General features: G+C 40.3%; 2 protein-coding genes across 3 annotated transcripts in view; both read right to left on the bottom strand.

Annotated features, from left to right (window-relative positions):
- Positions 1-2,043, bottom strand: part of syngap1b (synaptic Ras GTPase activating protein 1b) — a 168,931-nt gene extending 166,888 nt beyond the window's left edge. The window contains exons 1-2 of the mRNA XM_080426138.1: positions 1,882-2,043; positions 431-504 (exon numbers count right to left, since the gene is read on the bottom strand). Of these exons, the coding sequence (XP_080282264.1) occupies positions 431-452 (22 nt within the window). The 5' untranslated portion in view covers positions 453-504; positions 1,882-2,043. The remainder of the gene's footprint in view (positions 1-430; positions 505-1,881) is intronic.
- A 928-nt stretch (positions 2,044-2,971) lies between these two features.
- Positions 2,972-21,058, bottom strand: part of phf1 (PHD finger protein 1) — a 21,119-nt gene continuing 3,032 nt past the window's right edge. The window contains exons 5-15 of one of the 2 annotated variants that reach the window (XM_080426789.1): positions 19,194-19,288; positions 18,541-18,689; positions 17,941-18,036; positions 16,604-16,678; positions 16,121-16,244; positions 15,541-15,608; positions 12,468-12,605; positions 10,593-10,671; positions 9,138-9,253; positions 6,624-6,710; positions 2,972-6,248 (exon numbers count right to left, since the gene is read on the bottom strand). In XM_080426789.1, coding sequence (XP_080282915.1) covers positions 5,858-6,248; positions 6,624-6,710; positions 9,138-9,253; positions 10,593-10,671; positions 12,468-12,605; positions 15,541-15,608; positions 16,121-16,244; positions 16,604-16,678; positions 17,941-18,036; positions 18,541-18,689; positions 19,194-19,288 — 1,418 coding nt within the window. In that variant the 3' untranslated portion in view covers positions 2,972-5,857. The remainder of the gene's footprint in view (positions 6,249-6,623; positions 6,711-9,137; positions 9,254-10,592; positions 10,672-12,467; positions 12,606-15,540; positions 15,609-16,120; positions 16,245-16,603; positions 16,679-17,940; positions 18,037-18,540; positions 18,690-19,193; positions 19,289-21,058) is intronic. The other variant, XM_080426790.1, reaches the window with a different exon arrangement.

Below are 21,058 nucleotides of genomic sequence, written 5' to 3'. Positions count from 1 at the left end.
GTGTGTGTGTGTGTGTGTGTGTGTGTGTGTGTGTGTGTGTGTGTGTGTGTGTGTGTGTGTGTGTGGTTCTGCACGGTGGAATGCTTTGACGAGAGAGTGGACTGACTGACACCAGCACGCACATGCCTTCCTTGATGTTACGGTACTATGATTGCATGCGCCGGCCAAGTCATTTGCTATAGCCTTAGATGTCTATATGACATGCACTCTCTTTCTGTGCACCTGTAGGCTATGGCGATTTTACGCGCGCCTCAGCCTTAGTTAATTGTAGTAATATGACACACTGTTGTAGTGCGGAAAAGAGAGAGAGAAAGAGAGAGAGAGAGAGAGAGAGAGAGAGAGAGAGAGAGAGAGAGAGAGAGATGGTGAGGGGAAGATAGGAAAAAATATGCAGTGGATGAAAAAAAATAGGCTTTTTTTCCTCTCTTACCTTGAAAGGGAACATAGGACATGTTCCTCCAACGGCATTGAACGTGATATTTGCGTCTCGACAGTCTCTCGGTGCTAAAAAATAAATAAAAAAATTACAATTAATAATAAATACACCAATAGGAAATACTACTATAGTCACAGTCGCGGAGACGACGGACGGGGAGACCAGTATTCCACTACTATATAAAAATAGGCATCATAATAATCCACGACTGTCAAAAGCCATTGTAAACGTTGTCCTGTGCGCCTTGGATGCAGAATTCTTTTTTTCGCACGCCGCCGTTATTGAGGTGTGATGGTGAAACGAGGGAGAGAGAGAGAGAGAGAGAGAGAGAGAGAGAGAGAGAGAGAGAGGGGGGGAGATAGAGAGGGAGGTGGGGGGGGGGCTGGGTACGGGCGCGCGTTTGTGTGTGCGTGTGTGTGCGCTTCCCAATAACCAGCTATCTTTAGCCTGTGGATTTCGTATTCGTGCTTCTTTTTTGAGAAGGAAACGCAGCAGATTGACTCGACTGTACAGACTTCAGGCTACTTTGTATCCATCTCTAAAAACTCACTCACTCACTGCCAAACAATTAACAAGCACGCAGTCGGGAACCAACGCACGCGCGCGCACGTCCGCACGCACGCAGAGAAAGGCAGAAACAGGGAGCGAGAGAAAGTGTATAAAGTGAGTGACTTAATAGTACAGCACATTGTTTTATTGTACGGGATTAACAAGTGGAGCCGTGGCTCTTCAGATAGTGACACTCTCTATCACTGTTGTGACGTTACATAACATAAGGTTCATCATCCCGCATATGTCTTGTGTTATCATTGTCCCCATAAAAATGTATTGCCCCATGGCAATATGGTGATTAAATGCAACGCCTCAGCAGGCAAACCTGTGGGAAAAGCACTCACTTTAAAATAAAATAAAAAGTATCAATACCGCAATGTAGAAATGCTGTTACAAGTAAACGTCCGGAATTAAAAATGTACCTGAGTAAAAGTACAAAAGTATTGGTATCAAAATGTACTTATAGTGCCAAAAGTAGAAAGTAGGTCCTACTCATTATGGAGAAGGAGAATGTCCAATTTCACAGGTTTTCAAGTGTATAAAATGTACACAAATCTTTTGAAAATAGCAGATCTACAATGTATCGCATGGAGACACATTGTGAGCTTGTAAATCGGCTATTTTCAAAATACTAGTAAGTAACTAAAGTTTTCAAAACATTCTAGTGGAGTGGAGTAAAAGTATATTTGCCTCTGAGATGTAGTGGAGTGTAAGTAAAAGTACTGTAAAGTAAATTGGAAATACTCCAGTAAAGAAATACCTCAAAATTACATTATGTACAATACTTGAGTAAATGTACTTAGTTACTTTACACGGCTATCATTTCCCCCCAAAACATGTATATGGCCACATAGTGATTATGGTGATTAAATGCAACGCCTCAGCAGACAAACCTGTTGAAGGCATCATTAGCACCGTCCACAAAACCTTGACACCAACACCAAAGCACCCTCCCTACTTTGTTACAAATGCCAGCAAATCGTTGTCAGAAATCCAAAAGTTCTGCAGCACGTAGTCATTTTGTTTTAGACGCGTCCAAACTCGGAAACTGTATCAAGCTAAAAGGAAACTGTCTCCATATCCATCGCCTGTGATCCTAGAAGAACCGTCATGGCGTTCCAGTGTTACTTCTTCTACCCCTGGGCCTACCTGTCCTGCAGCGGTCTCAATCTTGAGATGTGACTACCACCTGGCGGTTGTAATCAGCAATTGCAGGGAAACAGTAGCTCTAATACAGTGGTCCGGGAACCACCAGTGGTCCTTGAGGAGGTTCCAGGTGGTCCCTAGCAAAATGATGGAGAGTTGGTAACCAAATGGACCCTTATAGATCTTTAACTCTTGAGTGTAAAATGAAAACATCTGCATTACATAATTTACAAGAAGTCTACACAATTAGAATGTAGAAGAATTGTTATTTTTGATCAACTTTTGCCTGTTATCTCTCCTATGGTACCAATATCAATACAGCATGGATTTGTGGACAAAATCTTATCCAACGATAACAAAATATTCTACGTTTTGGGTCTGAGAGGCTAAATCTCATCGAATGGTGGACCGTGGCTCAAATGCAGAGTAAATGGACCATAATATGAAAAGGGTTGAGAACCACTGCTCTAATAGACGATGAAAAGCCGAGTGATTGATTCCACACTTCCTACAGACACGTGAAGGTTGTTGGGTCCCTTGCATTGAAACTTCAAAATAAATTATTTCAGTGTACCAAAATCAAAACATATATCTGATATATTATTAAACATCCAGTCTGTCTATACAGATAATACATACACGCATCTTCTCCATCCAATGTTCATCCATCCATCCATCCATCCATCCATCCATCCATTCTGTCTGTCTGTCTGTCTGTCTGTCTGTGTATATATGTCAATTTCAAAGGCACTGTAATGTTCTGAAGACAAGTGATTTTTTTTGTTACAATGTTTTTGTTTGTTTTGTTTTTGCTTTTTTAATTCTCCATGTTACATAATAGGTGTGTAAATGCAGGGTATACATGTACAAACATAATTTTCCAAAAATACATCAAACTAAACATGGACTTGACTACAAAACAGAAATAGAATATTACCTCTTCAGAAAATGTTCTTCCTCAAATTCACATTTCTTATTTCCTCCTGTTTTGTTTAGTACCAATCTGGTCGAGTTCCATTGAGAACATGAGCTAACAAGCACTTGAAAGGCATAGACAAACCATTGATAACACACAAATACATTCATTACCATCATCTAGAACAGTTCAACACACCCCTTTCTAATCAACTACAGTCAAAGTCACTGAGGATTAAAATGGAAATATACATCATTTCAGTTCCTTGAAATGTTTGTTGTCTGCAGCTTTAAAAGCTACCACATTTCCGTAGCGTAGTGCAGAGATAGTGTAATTCATGAAAGAAAGTCTCAGGGTTTTGTATTGAAATGATCCTAACAGTATAAATGCCTCTTTTTCAACATAACAGACTACAGGCCTTTGTGTAGTTAAAATTGACACATTCAAACATGCCAGTTTTACCGAACAAATTAACAAATTGCTGAAATAAAATTCTGTATAAAATATAAACTCTGAAACTTGCACTACAGTATTACGGATTTGTGCAACCTGCTTTAACAAAGGTGTCTATAAGCCTAATTCCAGAAACCCACTTACTACTATAAGCACATCTGTTTGTCTGAGAAGAGTTTAAACTATCAATCAGACCGTGACCTCTGGAAACAAACTGAATGTCGTTTCTGTAAGTTATCGTAGATCGTAAACATAGTACCATGGTTTTGTATTTGAGTTAGGAATTGGGCCTAATACTAACATCTTTTCCCGTATTGAAATGTGGAAGATAAGAATTGACTAATTTTAGTCTATGACCTGATTATGAACAACAGCAGAACAGTATGTGAGCTCTTATGGCCTATCACTGATTTTGTGACAATCAAAAAGAAACACTCATCCAAGGCTGAAACAATAGACCACACGTCAAAATAATTTCCAGTCAGATTACTTCAAAGATAATTCAACAACATTTTTTTTCTTTGTTATTGTTGGTATATATGTTAAATTACAACATTACAATGGCTTTATTCCAGTGTATTAATCTTTGCATTAATGTATTTATGGTAAGTGCATGCTAATGCAACAGAGTAGCCTTGTCTGAAGGGGGGATACTTACTTGAATTAGGGAGACTGTGTTAAATTCTTGGAGTTACATCAACGCAACTGTCTTGCCTTACTGCCCAAGATGATTATGTCAAAACGTTCAACATTGTATAGAGACCTTACATTGTATGATTAAGCACTTCCAATATAACGGGTATATTACAATACACTGGAATAGGGCCATTAAACAGTAATATGATACTCTTGACTGTTTGGAATGCACAATGTAGATTTAGTTTCAAATATGCTTTATCATCATGGGTCCACGTTGGCTACTGCAGATGTATTTATTTATCAGATGAGGAAGAGCCACCAATCATCCAAGAGCAACACGATCTCAACTGTCCCTTGAGTGGTCGATTCAGGTAGGCACTATGCAACCACGTCAAAAATAAAATAAAGTCCTTTGATCATAACAATATATTGTGAATATATAATTCTATCTATAAAACAAAAGCCCCCTTGTGGCTTCTAATTCTAATACATATATAGTAGTCTAGATGTAAGTAATGTATGACAAAATCTAATGTAACAAACTGGTAACCCCGTAGTAACATACAGTATGTATAGAATCTCTTAACATACAGTACAGTGTAGAGAAAGAAATACGTAAATCTCACAGTAATTTGTTGTTTTTGGGTCCTTACTGAAATAATAGAAAACTGAGGAGGTAGTCAGAAACTGTGCGAATAGGCCTTTATTTAAATCCCTAAAAGTGCTAGGAAAATATGTGTAGGAGCAAACTATCGTCATGTCCTTGAACAAGGCACTAAAAACCTCAATTTCAGTGACCGACAGCAGAATATTGTTATCTGAGCAGCTACCCAGTGTGAAAGAGTATTAACACTCAGTACCCTACCCTACTTTATTGTTATATGGCAAGTGATAAGATTGTGAATGTATGATGCAAATTAACAAAAGCTACAACACTTTTTTGTCATTTTGTGAGCAATTAACGCAGCCAAGCGCTATCATCCTAGTTCCTCCATGTTTCAAGCTGACATCGATCAGTGCTAATTTGCTAGGCTCATTTTCCCACTGAGCTCAACAGGAACATTAGCCGACGGCTGATGAATGAACAATCGTAAGTGTGGCATTTGATGGAAGTAGTGTTACAGTTTGGCTGTAGGCTGTTTGACTTGTTTGTGACCTCAATATCAATTCACTAATTGCAAAGGTTGTAATAAACACTAGGGCCAAGAATTCGATTTTCAAGTTGGGGTTCACAAGCTTTTTCAACAATTCATTTATTAAGTCATCACTTAATTAAGTATTAATCTTTTGTTATGGGACACGATGGTTCATTTGGTCATTAAGGACATTCAAAGACTTAATTCTACACAAATTGTCCCAAACAACAACAAAGTAGCAGAGTGTTTACTGTTTATATATTTCTCTGTCATTGTAAAATATGATAAATGCGAAGGCATATTCCAAAGGTAACAGTACAAATATAAGAGAAACACTAGCAAAGAGGGGTTCTAGTAACAAGTAGTAGTAGTGATATTATAATCATCTAGAATAGAGGCGATGATATGAGAGCAACCTGGATTTGCAACGTGTTAGATGTTGTTGTTTTGTTTTGCTTGTACTTCAAACACCACAGCACTACAGGCAGGTACACATTTCTGTGGCAACTTCAAACAGCCACCAAATCTTCTCTTTCCTCACCTTTTTCCTCTCTCTCTCTCTCTCTCTCTCTCTCTTTCTCAGTACACGTTCACGTTCCCCCACTCCACGAGGTACTGCACCTTCCCGTCTGGCGTGACCCGTCTCGCCAAGATCCGCACCGCCTCCCCTCCTCCCCAGCTCCTCACCGCCGGCCCGTCCCCCCCAATCCCCATCCCGCCGCCTCCGGCCCCGCCTCCGCCACCTCCCCCTCCTCCGCCTCCTCCACCCCCTCCGCCCATGCTGGCCTGGTAAGGGGCTAGGTCTCGCAGGAGGAGGGACGGACAGGGCTCCAGCTGCTTCTGGCCTGCTTGGTGTTGGTGTTGGTGTTGGTGGTGATGCTGGTGGTGGTGGTGGTGGTGGTGGTGGTTGGCATTGGCGTTGGGAGAGTAGGGCACGCAGGGTGGTGGTACTCTGCAAGACTCCTCCACACTACGGACAAATGGGGACGTGGGGGAGCCATGAAAGGCATGGATAGAAAGAGGAATATTGGCTCATTGAGGTACAGTTTGTTCAAAGGATGGAATGTTGGTACAAGGTTATTATATTTACATAAAACTAATGAAAACAGATACAGAGATCTCCATATATGGGCATATTGGTCGGTGCAACGTAGGTGTGAGGGCCACGCAGTGGTTTCAGCTGTGCCAGTTTTATCTGTGAATATTTTTGTTTTAACATGAACCAAAATAGGGACGCCTTGTTGAAAGTGGTTAAAACATGAAACATGTTTTCAATCATAGCAGGCCTACATAAACATACAAAGAACCTAAATAAGAATAAATACGGTCTTTAAATGATAGAAACCTATTGTAGTGGTGTAGGGTCCTGGAGAGCGCAGTGTTCCCATTGTAAGTGGGGTGGTAGAGGGCAAACATCCTCTTAGGGGGAGAACTGCAAAGAGGATGTGCAAATATTCAATACAATGTACATAGGCATCATGACATTACACAAAATAATATCCCAGAAAACTAGTACCGGTAATATTTCAAAAGAACTGAAAAAGGACATCATCTCTTACAATAGATAGATATTTGTCTTGTCTTTTGTTTTGTTATTTAATTTTCTTATAGTTTGTCTAGCTGCGGTTTTGAACACATACGATGGTTCCACCAGCAGAGAGCAGCAAATAGACACCTTCATCAGCTCGCTGACTCGCTGCCCCCCCCAAACAGAGTCAAACAGTCAAATACGTCAAACCGGATGTGACGTGTTCTCAGATTCTCCGATCGGCCAAAATTACGATGTGATACACGACGGCGATGACTGTTCGTCACCCAGGCCATAGATTATAGAAGTGGACCTCTCCGTTAGTTTTTTATACCGTGTGAAAAACCGTGTTTTTCCCTATTCTGGCCGAAAATGACCAGGGAAAAAAATGAAAACCGGAAACGGAAACCGCTTCATGAAACCGGATCCCGGTGTGGGTGAAGTAAGTGGAACTCGAAACCTAGAATGAAAAATAAGCAGAATAGCGCGATCAGAGATTAAACAATGAACGCGTGTCTAACGCGTGTCTAACGCGTCGACGGCCAACTGGACAAACTAGCAATTGACGCGTTATCGAGTCAAGGGCAGTCAAAGAGTTAATTAACTCTTGTTCATTTAAAGAAAATTCATATTTGGTAGAGTTTGGGTCGTGTGAGATATCCACAATAGTTGCACGGTGAAACAGTTCTCAAAGGCAGAGTTATAACACACAAATTAATTTAAACAATCTTCTGCCAATGTATAAAAATACAAAACTAGAAAAAGTGCTCCTCGGAGCACAGGTCTCCGCCAGGTCAGGTAGGCTATTGTGGCCTCCTGGTGGCGCTATAATAGGCCAACGTGAAAAGGGTGCCATTTTTTCTTAGGCCTTGCACGACAATCGGACACTGACTGCATTCATGATTTGAGGCATTTTGTTCAAAACATGTGTTTCGCTAAATTAGACCTGTTGGTGGCGCTATAACAGGCCAATGTTAAAAGGGTGGCATTTGTTCCTCAACATAGTGTGAATGTGCGTGCAAAGTTTGAGCGCAATTGGACGGTGCGTTCATGATTTGCGGAATTTTGTTCAAAACAAGCCAATAATGCAAACTTTAGATGTCAATCTTAGCCAATCAGTATGGAATATGAAAAATCAAACACATCCGTCGTGATCACATGACTATAGAGATCATGTGTACCGATTTGCGTGAAATTTGGATAAAATTGGAAGGAGTAGTATAAAATAATGTGTTTTACATAAGTCGGCCTCCTGGTGGCGCTATAAAAGGCAGATTTGAAAAATGCAGGGCAAAGATTTTTCCTTGACCTCTAGGGAGTGTGCATACAAAGTTTTACACAGATCGGTGCAATTATAGGTAAAACACGAATCGGCCTGTTATAGAGCCACCATGAGGCTGATTTGAAAAATGTCAAATGGTAGTTCTTCCTCTGCCTAATGGGAATGTGCGTGCAAAATTTCACGGAAATTGCATGCTGTGTTCATAATTTGAGGCATTTTGTTCAAAACGGAGCACTCCTGCAAACTTTGGAAGACATTTTTAGCCAATCAGGATGGAATATGAGAAATCTGAAAGACCCGTTTCGTTTAATGACTATAGAGATACTGTGTACCGATTTGCGTGATTTTTGGACAAAATCTGTAGGAGTACTGTAAAAAAATGTTTTGCACAAATCGGCCTCCTGGTGGCGCTATAACAGGCCCATATCAAAAACTTGGGCCAGAGGTTCTGAATTGGCATCCAGGGAGTGTGTGTGCACAGTTTCGCTGCGACCGGGCCAACGGTGCCGGAGATTAGCTGTTCACAGACAGATGGACGGACGGACACAGACACACACACACGGACGGACGGGGTGGAAAACATACTCTCTCGCCATGCCTTTCGGCCTGGCGGAGACAACCAGACACAATATTTTCTTTAAATAAAAATGTCAACTTTGTGTTGATTCTATCATGTGAATCAGGAAGAAGATCCAGATCTGAATCACTGTGTTTGTTATTGCATGTGTAAAAAACGATGACAATACTGTCAGTCAGGACTTGTAATTGTATACTTAGTCACAATCGGCTTTGTTTGCGTCCTAGAAGAGTGACTGTGAGACCTGTTTCACTGTAAGTCAATGGGGAGACAATTTTGGATTATACATTTTTAATCAACGAAGCAACTATTGAAGATATCTAATCTCGCCAATATTTGGAGTTGCATCATGGCAAGGCAACTACAAAACCCAAACCCTCTATCAAAGTGCAATTTTGCCATTCAAGCCTATCAATCAACGAGGCCAAAACACCGCAGAAACAAATGAACCACAAGATAAAGTACTCCTCACCCCAGGTTTAGCTCCTCTTCTGACTTCCTGGAGTTGTAGAGGCTGGCCCCTCCCATGTAGCCATGGCAACATGGCAGCAACTCGATGGGGTTGGCAGGGACTGGGGGTGGACAAGGCTGGGTACAAGAGGCACACACACTGATCGGCTTGTGTTTGGATGCCAACGTGATCACAGGAGCCAATCACACATTAATACCTTAGTGGTCGGTCAAGCAATAATACAATCACAGATACAATCACACAAACTGAATTTCGGGTATTCAACGTGAGCAATGAAAGTACACATTAATAGTATACTGTATAATATGTATGTGTGCGTGCGTGTGTGTGTGTGTGCTGTATATATGGTTTAGAACATAAAATACACACCATCATCACATGTGTGTGTCGCCTATGGTTGATACACCAATACCATTGCATTAGATACAGTATATGATAGATGTAGGTAAAAGTCCCATCCAATGGCTCATCAGGCATAGCGGTAGGATGTCCTGTATAAATGGATCACCTCAACTTAGGCAGCTTTCCTCAAGCACAGGCTCATGGACCGTGACAAGCAAAAAACATCAGACCATCATCACAACCATCGCTCAATGGAAACGTCGGTAGGCGGGATACGCCGTTAACGTTTTAGCATTCTTCATCGCTGAACTGTGACGTACGGTATCACGCTAGCCTGTATCATTTTCCTGTACTAGCAATGCCGTTAGGGTGGCACCGTGGCAGATTATTATTATTCAGAGGCTTTATTCAGTGTCTGTGCCTTTAAATGGATGTGCTCCGTCAATGCCGCACTGTCAAGGTGCCAACACCACCTGGCCAAACTGTAATCGACTGCAAAGTGCAGTTGGAAGCATGCCCAGGCTACACATATCAGCATTCTTTCCCAACTCGCTTTCCCCCTCTATTACCGACCAGGAACCCCTCCAACATGGCCAAGATTAACGTCGGTGATGGGGCTACAATGGGCCTGGATGTGCCTCCGTTAAAATAGGATTGCTCTGTAATGCATATTGTTTCAGGATTACTGTATGTGCCCATGTATGAAGGAGCGTGTAGTGTAGGAGGATACAATTCAACTGTATTTATGGTTAAGAATAATAGTGTAAAAATAGTAACCATGACACGTGATGTTGACTGATTCAGTGCAAGCTGCTCGGAGTTGGGTTTGATGATGCCGATATGTGCTGCCTTGAACTGCAGATATTAATAAAATACATTAAGTAGGCATAGACTATATACATTTAAAAAGATGCGCTTTTAATTGAACATGTTACCATATCTGTTAAGCATCACCCTGGCCACAACTAGCCAGATAACAACAGACCCATAAATGGCAAAAATCCATCATTGCTATGCTGCACTCGGCTTTGAAGCATACGGTACACAAACAGACAAGAGCCTCTACACAAGGCCCCTACCCCACCACACCCCAGTTAGAGTGGAAGCACTGACCTGTGTTTCCATGATGCGTCGCTTTGATTTACGGGACTCTGGCCCCCCCGCTCTCCTCTGGCAAGGCAGTGACAATGGGCTGAAGTGCACACACACACACACACACACACACACACACACACACACACACACAGACGTGTACGCACGCACACACACACACACACACACACACACAGACGCGTACGCACGCACGCACGCACGTGCGCACACGCACACGCACACGCACACACACACACACACACACACACACACACACGGGTATACACATAAATAATCACACATGTAAGCATGCATGCATGCACTCCAACAAATAAACACCATGCATGTACATACAGTACATACACTTGACTACAATATGTTGTTTCTCAAATGGGGGTACGTGTACCCCTATGGGTACGCAGAGGTGCTAAACGGGTACCGGTATGTAAGAGAAAGTGTAAAATGGAAGAATGTATTGTTATATTTAATGATAAAACATTGCCAAACTGTGTGAGCCTGCAGATCTGTAGAGTGTTAATCAAAAATGTGACAAGCACAACTGTTATTGAATAGCAAGCAATACTAATGTACACATTATTTGAACATATTGACATCAAAATGGATTTAATGAAATGCCACAGATTGAAATATACTGCTCAAAGAAATGTAGGGAACACTTTGATCCCTTAATTATTTGAGTTTTCATGAACTGTGTACATACTGCTAACAAAAACTGCTCAAAAGAATTAAGGGATCAAAGTGTTCCCTTAATTATTTTGAGCAGTAGATCTGCTGAGGAGGCACTAATTGAAACTATTTCACTAAATGTCTTTTCTATAATGTTATATTCTTCAAAAGGTGGGTTATTATTCATTCACAACATCACATGCTAGCTATGGTTTTCTCTTGCAGTCTCTAAGGAAAATATTGTAGTCGGGTAAAGGGGGTGCTTGGATTCGGAACACTTGAGTAATGACGCCAAAAAAGTTTGAGAGCCACCGCACTAATACACTTGCACCCAAACACACAGTAAAGAAACATTCACAAATAAATGTGCAAGCACACAATCATGTACTTAGGTTGAGTGCACAAACACAAACACAGACAGTGCTCCCATGAATAACCTATAGTGCGGCAGTGTGATAATGAGAATTGTGTGCCGTGGATTGATACCTGTTTGACAGGACTCCAATCATGCATTCATAAAGTAAGACTGAACAAAATACAACATCTTCAGAGACTGCAAACATCATGGGTAACCAAGTTGAACATTATTATTATTATTATTATTATTATTATTATTATTATTATTATTATTATTTTAATTAATTATTCCTGTGTCCCCAACTCTCCTACCTTTCCAGCTGTGACTAATTCATTTCTGGTTCAAGTGTTTTTAGCTTTTCCACCTGGCTCTTATTTGTGTATTTGCTACTTCCCTGCATACAGTAGTTACATGGTTATTCTAGTGACAGGAATATTTGCTACATTTTGTGTCTGGGTTCTATGGCTTTGACCCTCTGCGCTCATTATTCTTGCCTGCTTGTGGTTTGGTGATCAAGGGATTTAAGATTATTCTACTGTTGCAGTGTAACTGGCTCTTGAAAAGAACGCCAGCTTAACAATTACAATTTAAAAGATGTAAAGGAACAGTGTGAAGGAAATCGTCTGTGAAGACACACGTTACAAATGCACACGCATAAGCACACATAAGTGCACACGTGCACATCGGATTTCTCTTTTAAAAGAATATTAGTCACTGATGAATTAATTGTCACATGAAAATTGCATTCTTTTATTCCTAAGTTAATTGTTCATGCATAATGGCGATATGCCTGGTGGGAGCCCTGGAGCTCATATCCAGATAAGAGTTGAAAAGAGAGCCATCGTCCTTACTCTGACCTTCTGCGGTGTGTGATGTTGATGGGTGGGTCTGTTATGAGGGGAGACGAATCGGACGTGAGTGGAGGCGGAGCTCGGACCTGGAGTCCAAACAGACATTTCTTCTTCTTAATCTCCTTCCCGGAGACAAATCTGGGTGAAGCAAATACAAACCCAAAATCACAGGAACAAATTACCTGAGGTTTGTACAGTAGTTACACCTCGTAGAATGCAGATATTGAAGCTTAAAATAATCTGTTATTATCTCCGGCAGGCCGAGAGCCATGACCGCAGATTATGTTTTGTCCTTGTGCGTGTCTGGGTCTGTCTGTCTGTGTGTGTGTGTGTGTGTGTGTGTGTGTGTGTGTGTGTGTGTGTGTGTGTGTGTGTGTGTGTGTGTGTGTGTGTGTGTCCGGAGCTAATGTCGCAAAGCACTGGACCGATCAGCGTCAAACATTTTGTGCAGGCTGCCAGTAGGCCAAGGATTTAACTCTCAAATATTTTTTCAATCCATCAACAACTATGCTATTTAATTTTTATGAATTCATAATTTCAGACCCACTGCCCCTCCAGGCTATGGGAAACGTCTGCCAGGTATGAAGTGGAACTAGCCAATTGGATGCAAGCTGTCCATCTGTACGGTATCTACTACTATGGGATTTACTACTTGCAAGAGACAGCATGTGTAATTCAAAACAAGTGACAGACACAGACACAGACACAGTACCTACGACACCCCACACAGTGCCAGAGAGCGGCAGAGAGACTGCTACACCCACTGTATGTCACGCATATGTATGTGCCCTGCAACACAAAGAGCGAAAGACAGACACAAAGACTGCAGTACTTATGACACGCGTGCAAGTGTACACGTGCACCGTTCGGTAACGTGTTTGAGCTCCATTACTCAAACAATGCCACTATCACAGGACAGCTTTACACTCCAATATCACCACACCTACAATTACACATCTAAGAACACATTATCAATACATAATATATACTACAGATTCTTACATGAGTACAATCCTGCCATGTCATATGCCCAGTCATTTTACCCCCTTACACAGCCCTGGGTAGAACACCTGGCCTGGTGGAGATCTCTGCTCCGCTTACTCGTTGTCTCCGCCGAAGGTGGAGAATATGTTTTCGCTTTGTGTGAGCAAACATTGTTAGCCAAGCTAACATTGGGCAAGCTCCACGTGACACGTGTCAATTTGTCGACACCAATGCCTCTGATTGGCTAGAGGGACGCGTGACGAAATAAAATTCTATAAATAGGTGTGTCACTTCAAAAAGCCGCTACTTTTTGAAGTGAGGTAAAACAGGATCAATCAGACTTGATTGGAACAGTACCTTCAGTAAGTCCAAGTCACCCGTCTGTGCGTGTGTGTTTCCCTCTGAGAACACCTAACATTGGTCAAGCAAAGGCGCAGAACGAATGTAACGTAGAAGAGGACTAGAGTTGAAATGATCCCACAACAAAGCCGAACTCTTAATACGTGTCAATATGTTGACATCAATGTCTCTGATTGGCTAGAGGGACGCATGACGAAATAAAATTCTATAAATAGGTGTGTCACTTCAAAAAGCCGTTTACGTTTTTGAAGCGAGGTAAGACAGGATCAATCAGTCTTGATAGAATAGTATCTTATAGTCCAAATCACCCGTCTGTGCGTGTGTGTGTCCCTTTGAGAACACCTGACATTGGTCAAGCAAAGGCGCAGAAGGCCAAAGCTAAGAAAGCATACTCATCTACAACAGTAACACAGAAGAGGACTAGAGTTGAATTGATCCCACAACAAGACCGAAATCTTAATACGTATTAATATGTTGACACCAATGCCTTTGATTGGCTAGAGGAATGCATGACGAAATACAATTCTATAAATAGGTGTGTCACTTCAAAAAACCGTTTACGTTTTTGAAGCGAGGTAAGACAGGATCAATCAGTCTTGATTGGAACATATATATCTTTTACTCTACTGTATCTCATTAGTTATTGCTATGATAATATAATTGCTATAGTCTGCTGGCGGAGACTTGTGCTCCGAGGAGCACATTTTCTAGTTAGTTATTTTTTTGTTTTTGTTCATTTAATTGATACAAACTAGTGCAGCGCGTGTTGGGCGTGGCCAATGTTCAGAAAGTGTGCCTGTTCGGAGTGGGCCAGTTCTGAAGAACTACTCATCCAATCGACTTCACACTCAACATTGCACTTCCTTCCGTCCTCAGCAATACAGCCGCCATGTGTGAAGCTGATGATTGAATGATTCTCGAGATATGCAAAGGACAGGCATACAGACATACATACAGCGACTCCTGGACTCGTATGCCTATTTCTTTCTGTTTCTTACAGTATGTGTTTGTGTGTGTGTGTGTGTGTGTGTGTGTGTGTGTGTGTGTGTGTGTGTGTGTGTGTGTGTGTGTGTGTGTGTGTGTGTGCGCGTGTGTGCGTGCGTGCGTGGTGTTGGTCATGTATAGTTTTGTGTTCGTAAAGTTGTGTTGTCTTTGTGTTAGTGTTGTGTAGTTGTGTTTGTGTAATGTAGCTATGTGAAGGAGAGCCACACACACAGATTAGTGGGATTTATAAATAGATAAGCAGTAAAGTGTACATATTATTTCTTAAAATATTTGGAAACATAATATTTGGAAACATAATTAGAACGTAGTTCAGGATTTAACTGGAATTAGCAGTGCTTCCAGAAATGTGTTGAATTAAACCACTTTTAAATGTTAATTTCAAATTAATTAATTTCAAAGTTAATAATTGCAACTTTAAATTGTTTCCATTCATCATTACTCTTTTAACACCAACAGAGAACACATCAACTGTTCAAAAATAAGGGTCCCTAAACTCAGTCTTACAGAAATGTCAATGTTGAATTGCAGGAATCACAGAGAATCCTGTTTTGCAGTTAAGCCACAAAGACGCAGTCTCACCCACTACAGTTTTCGGCTTTTATGTCCAACCTTACGTATTATCAGATAGATACTAAGAAGTATACCGCTATTCAAAGGGCACTATTCATCAAATCCAATAATGTGTGGCCTGTGTTTATTCTTCTCATCATATGCAGCGTCTTACCTGTCCTTGTGGGAGTTCAGAGCGTTGAGCAAATTGTGACAGCGGTCTTGCCTTGGTGTGTCAGAGAGCTGGAGAAATGAGAATGAAAAGTTATATTTACACAGAGGATGGCAATCAGACAGAAAACCTTAGAGCACACAATCATTTTTTACGCTCACTGACAAGAATATGGAAAATATGGAAAATAACTTGATGCAGCTGTCATTGGAGAAGTACATGATTGACTGCTACCATATGTCATGACAAACATTTGCCTTTGAAAATATCTTACAGGAAACTGCCAATTAGTTTATGAATTCAGACAATGACTGAGAAACTGATTTTATGGACACAAAAATGCGCTTTATTCTATAATATTGGCTATAATATATACCTGGCCATTAGTTCTACTGCTTTTTGTGGCCAGTGCCATAAATATTGACTGTCCCAGAGTATAGGAACAATTAGATATTCTTAATTAGAGTGTTTTTTTCCTTTAGTGTCATAATGAGTGGCTAATGGGCTCTCAGTTGTTAATACTAAACGGCTGGCAGAATTTCACGTCATTTCATCATTGCTTTAAGTGTGGAAATATCAATACCTCGCCTAGAAGCAGCGACTCCCAATTCTCATTGGTGAAGGACAGGATTTCATGGTCAAAATCAAAGTATTTCCTCTTGCAGCACAGTGAAAGATGGTAGAGCACCAAATGAGCCAAATCCACCCTGTTTTATAACAGGGAAAAAACAATAGAAAACAAAATAGCAAAAGTTAACAAATGAATACTTCCAATAAGATCACACGATCTGTGAGATCTTTTAAGTACACTTAAAAAGCTGTGGGACTTTAAAGCTCATTCATATTTTTATTTTATTTATTTTTTTATGTAGCCTATGTATACTTGCTTGCTTGTGTTTTTGTGTTTTATAACCAACTCGGTAAAGCAGTTTGGTACAAGGCTTCATAAATAAACCTGAACTTATACTAGTTGTCCAACATAGTGGTAAGTGACAACGCTGGAACAATTCTCTTTCAACAAGCTGTGTAGATAACGTGATGCTGTGCAAAATAATGTAGAGCTCACCATGTCATGGGTAATCTCTGGATGGTCTCTAGGCCATTGCCATTGGCACAAACTGAGCACTGGAACTGGTAAAACCTAAAACACACCCACACAGTAGTTTGGCAATACTTTAACAATTAACATTTTCTAGTGTATTAGAATGTGCATTAACCTGTGGAATCTATTAATCATAAAACAATTCTGTTAGCATTCCACAAAAATAGCACTTGCAATTATGTGAGAAAGATGAGCATTAACAAACAACAGGAAAAAAAGAAAAGAAAAAAAAGGTTAACACAGGTTTATATAAAATAATCAGACCCTGGTAAAGTAAACTATTTCTAATAGTCGTTACAGAAAATTGGTTTGGTAGGCCAAGGAAGTGTCTTCTCATTCTCATGTTTTATATTTTCTGAGATACTTTAATTTTACCATGGAAGTCAATGGCAGTTGGATTGGGCTGAAACCTTGCCAAATACTGAGTGAAAGACACGCCATAGGTGACTGACAACATAGACTGGCCACATGAAGCCATGGTGTTATTAGATCGTTGTTGTTTAGTCTCAATTATACAATCATAGTGTTTTTGATGTTTTCTTCTTTGCTTCTTTTAAGCCGAGATGTTTTTTATTCGAGTTCCTTGAATTTGTTTTTAATCTCTCCTGTACAATCATTATTTTTTTCTCCCCTTCCTATATAATTGATCATGGTACGGGTACAAATAAACCATACTACAGTAATAGACTGGTATGCCTATCCCACCATTAGGCCGGTACACACTGATATACCGTCATGCGTGACACTGAACCGGAGAGCTCATATCACAACAACGTTGTACTCTAGGCATTAGTCTTTTTCTATGCATCTGTATGCTGAAGGTCATTGGAAAGATGAGGAAACACAGCGGCACATGCTTACTATTCCAACTGTGAACTCACTCTTCCCTTCCTCCATCACCTTCTCAGCAGATGTTGTAACAAACACGCCTCATTCAACCTGACTGTCAATCTAAATTTAATACCTCCTATTTCGCGTCCTCAGACTCGATAGAAACACGGTGTCAAGATGGGTGTAAAATACAGTCAGATAAAACAGAAGATGAATGAATGACAAAAATAACTTAATGGAAGGCTATGTTTTATTACACCCATGATAGGCAGACTATGGCAGGGCCATCATTTGTAGAATGAAATGTACTGTATAGACTACTATCAGTCCTATGTCTTGTCGCCTTGCAATGAATGTGAAATCTTGTCCCTTGTCCCTTAGTCTGTATTGCTTCATATGGCACCAACCTCCTGCACATTTAAAGTACTTGATTCTAAATTCGAAACAAATATTAATGGTGTTTAAGTTACCTGTCGCCATACAGTAAAGGTTTGGTTAGACACTGTGTGCAGGCTTCATGGAACCACTGACCACAACTTCCACACTGTAACATTTTCAGATTCCACCTGTAATATAAAATTAGAAATGTGATACACACTCCTGGGTAAGCATAATGAATCTGATTTCTGTGGGTCACATAACAAGATTCTTATGCATAATGCGAGGATGAAGGACTGCAGTAAAGGCTAGTATGCATTGCGTTTAGCTCTAGATGCATCTACTGAACAGGTGTAAGCTTTGTCTGGCTCCAAGAAAAAAGGGTATTGCAGGAATAAACTATTTGCATAAACTATTCATAGTTTGTTTTACCCTATTTTGGTGCCACATGTTTGGGGTTAGCCACATGGCCACATATTATATTCATGTAATGAATATAATATAATGAAAATGTCGCCAATCACAGGAGAGAATTTGATATTTTTAAAACAATAGAAATTACCTGCAAATAGCTACTATTTGACCCTCACCCAGGACTAACTTTTTACAGAAAAATATGCAAAAATAAATGTCTAGAGCATTACTAAAGGGTATACGTTCAAACTTAAACTGGCCTCCACACTGTCACTCACTCTCCAGGCCCGGCACAGTAGCAGTAACACTGTTGCTGATTGGTCAGATGCTGCGGATCCCAGTCTAAAGACGACAGTTGATATGGTAGGCGGAGTTTCATGAACTGCATGAGTCGGGCAAAGCGTCCTCGCTTGAGGGCCCCACCTCTCTGAAACACGTTTTGGACAAAACCCATTGGTCAGTGACCCCTCCAATCACAGTCATGTTTGAGCAATTTGAGGCCGATTACATTTTGGAGGAAACAGTCCAGAAAAAGCAATCTATCTCTGTCTATTGTAGGTCAGTTGTGGGAGACAGAGTCTGAGACACAGAAATATGGACAATGAGATACAGACATTGACTGATTGACAATTAACCAGGGTGCTTTCTCATCTCACGTCTACAGAATTGGAGCATGTGTGATTGATTGACTTTAAATGGACTCCTCTTGACTTTCATGTAGTTTTTCAGAATCATAACTATTGACTGGCCATGATTTCTCAGACGCAATGTAGGCCATATGATACTGAAGTCAATACTGTCCAAATTAGTGTGGTTACCCACACACATGAATGGTAGTTGTAGTGAAACGTGATATATTTGACTGGAATTCCCCACGTGTCCTTACTAAATGTGTTTTTTGTGTACGATAGGGAGAGATTAGTAGCCCGACCTTGGTTGCGACTGCAAAGACACATTGTCGACATATCCAGGAATCGCTGTCAGCTTCTGGTTCAATATTTGGCGTGTGACACTCTGGATGATAACCTGTAATGGGAGGAAAAGATAGAGCTTGGAGGACAGAGATAAATAGTAGCACCATACTATGCTAATTTAGATTATGTTATTTAATTAAATTGTGACATTGGTTGTTATCTGTTGCATTGCTTATCATCTTTGTTGGGCAGAAACCATATACGTATATCCATAATTCAACTTTGCATGTTTTCTTCTCATAAATTAATGCCCTTCGTCATTCAACAGTGCCACACAAAAGTAGCAAAAATAGCTGACCTACCAGCTTACAACGCATCCCATCGTGACGCGTTGTGAGCTTTTGAAACATTTTGAAAGTGAAATTGAAAGTGGTTACGTCTGTCTGTGGGCTAGCAAGCAGGAGAGTGTAGCAGCTGGGCTCAACATGAGAGCTCATGTATAATATGTCATCGATCGGATCGGTGAATTTAACTATTATTGGAATTCCCTAATCTCATATTTTACATTAGAAATCGACCGATTGTGATCGCTGGCTGATCGATCGGAGCATCTCTATTTTATGCATCTCTATTTTATTAATCTTTTTATTCCCAGTAGTCCTAAATGGACATATAAGCACTAAGCAGACATTCTCAAGTAATGAGCCACCTCCATTTTATGGTAAACAACAGTTTGTTGTTTGGATGTCCTTGGTGGTGGGTGTGTACTGTATACTGTATTTCTATGACTTCTTGCTGTGATCTGACAGCTGTGGTTCCCTTTAGGATTAATAAAGTACATGTGTACATCATCTTACCTCATCTTGTGTCACCTTACCTTATCACAGTCCTGCCACACTTTAATATCCTAAGATCTAAATGGCTTTATCTGCAAATGTGGCAGAATCCAATATGTTTGACTTAGTAGGATTAACATAAAAGCAATGTTTAACTTTGGTAGAAACTTTGGTTGGATAGCTATCTGGCCATGATTTAAGTCTGAATATTGTTGATAATCTTTAGCTGTACTCCTTGAGCGAGAAACGGGAAGTAATGATTCCTTTCACTCTCATTGCATGGTGAAACAGATCTCAAAATCACACTTTTAGCATAAACAAACACAAACAAAGCGGATTTTGGCAAAATATCAAAGTGCTGGTACATCATTTTGGGAAAAATACAATATTCGTGGCTGTATTTATGATCTTCTGTATTTCCCTTAACCTACGTTATCTAGCACAACAAAAATCGATAGGTCACCAAGATCAGTGTTAATGTGAGTAGCAACGCTGCTGCCAGTAGGCAAAACAGATAGAAAAGAAAGTAACAGGCCTCTGTCTTTTATATATTGCCAGAATCCGCTTTGTCCAAATTTGTTTATGTGCTAAAAGTGTAATTTTGAGACTTGTTTCGCTATCCAATAAGAGTAAATGTAATCACTCACTACTTCCAGTTTCTCGCTAAGACAGAAAGATAGCTATAAACCCAAAGTTCTACAATGACCACTGTTGATATTGGTGGTGAATCTATCCTCATTTTCTTTTTCTCTAAATAAAACCCAGCTGAGTGATACTGTCAGCTCCCTGCAAACGAGTTACAAAAATGTTTTGAGAAGCCTTGAAGTCCATGAATAGACTTCAAAGTCAATGAAATGTCGACTTTCAATTTCACTTTCTTTCTGAAGAGGCATCCGTCATGAATTAGCCATGGTCTAACATGCCTTAGTAGTCATTTATTCACATAAAGATCAACATGGTATCTTATGTAATATGTTGATGTTTTTGTTTTGTCTTCCACTGCACCCAAAAATGGTGTAGTAGTTAAAAGCTCCTGCCTCTTGTCT

This window comes from Gymnoscopelus braueri (assembly GCF_963280865.1).
Source record: "Gymnoscopelus braueri genome assembly, chromosome: 4".
NCBI lineage: Eukaryota > Metazoa > Chordata > Actinopteri > Myctophiformes > Myctophidae > Gymnoscopelus > Gymnoscopelus braueri.
Note: the sequence above shows the minus strand (reverse complement) of the source record. Positions and strands in the feature narration are given on the sequence as shown.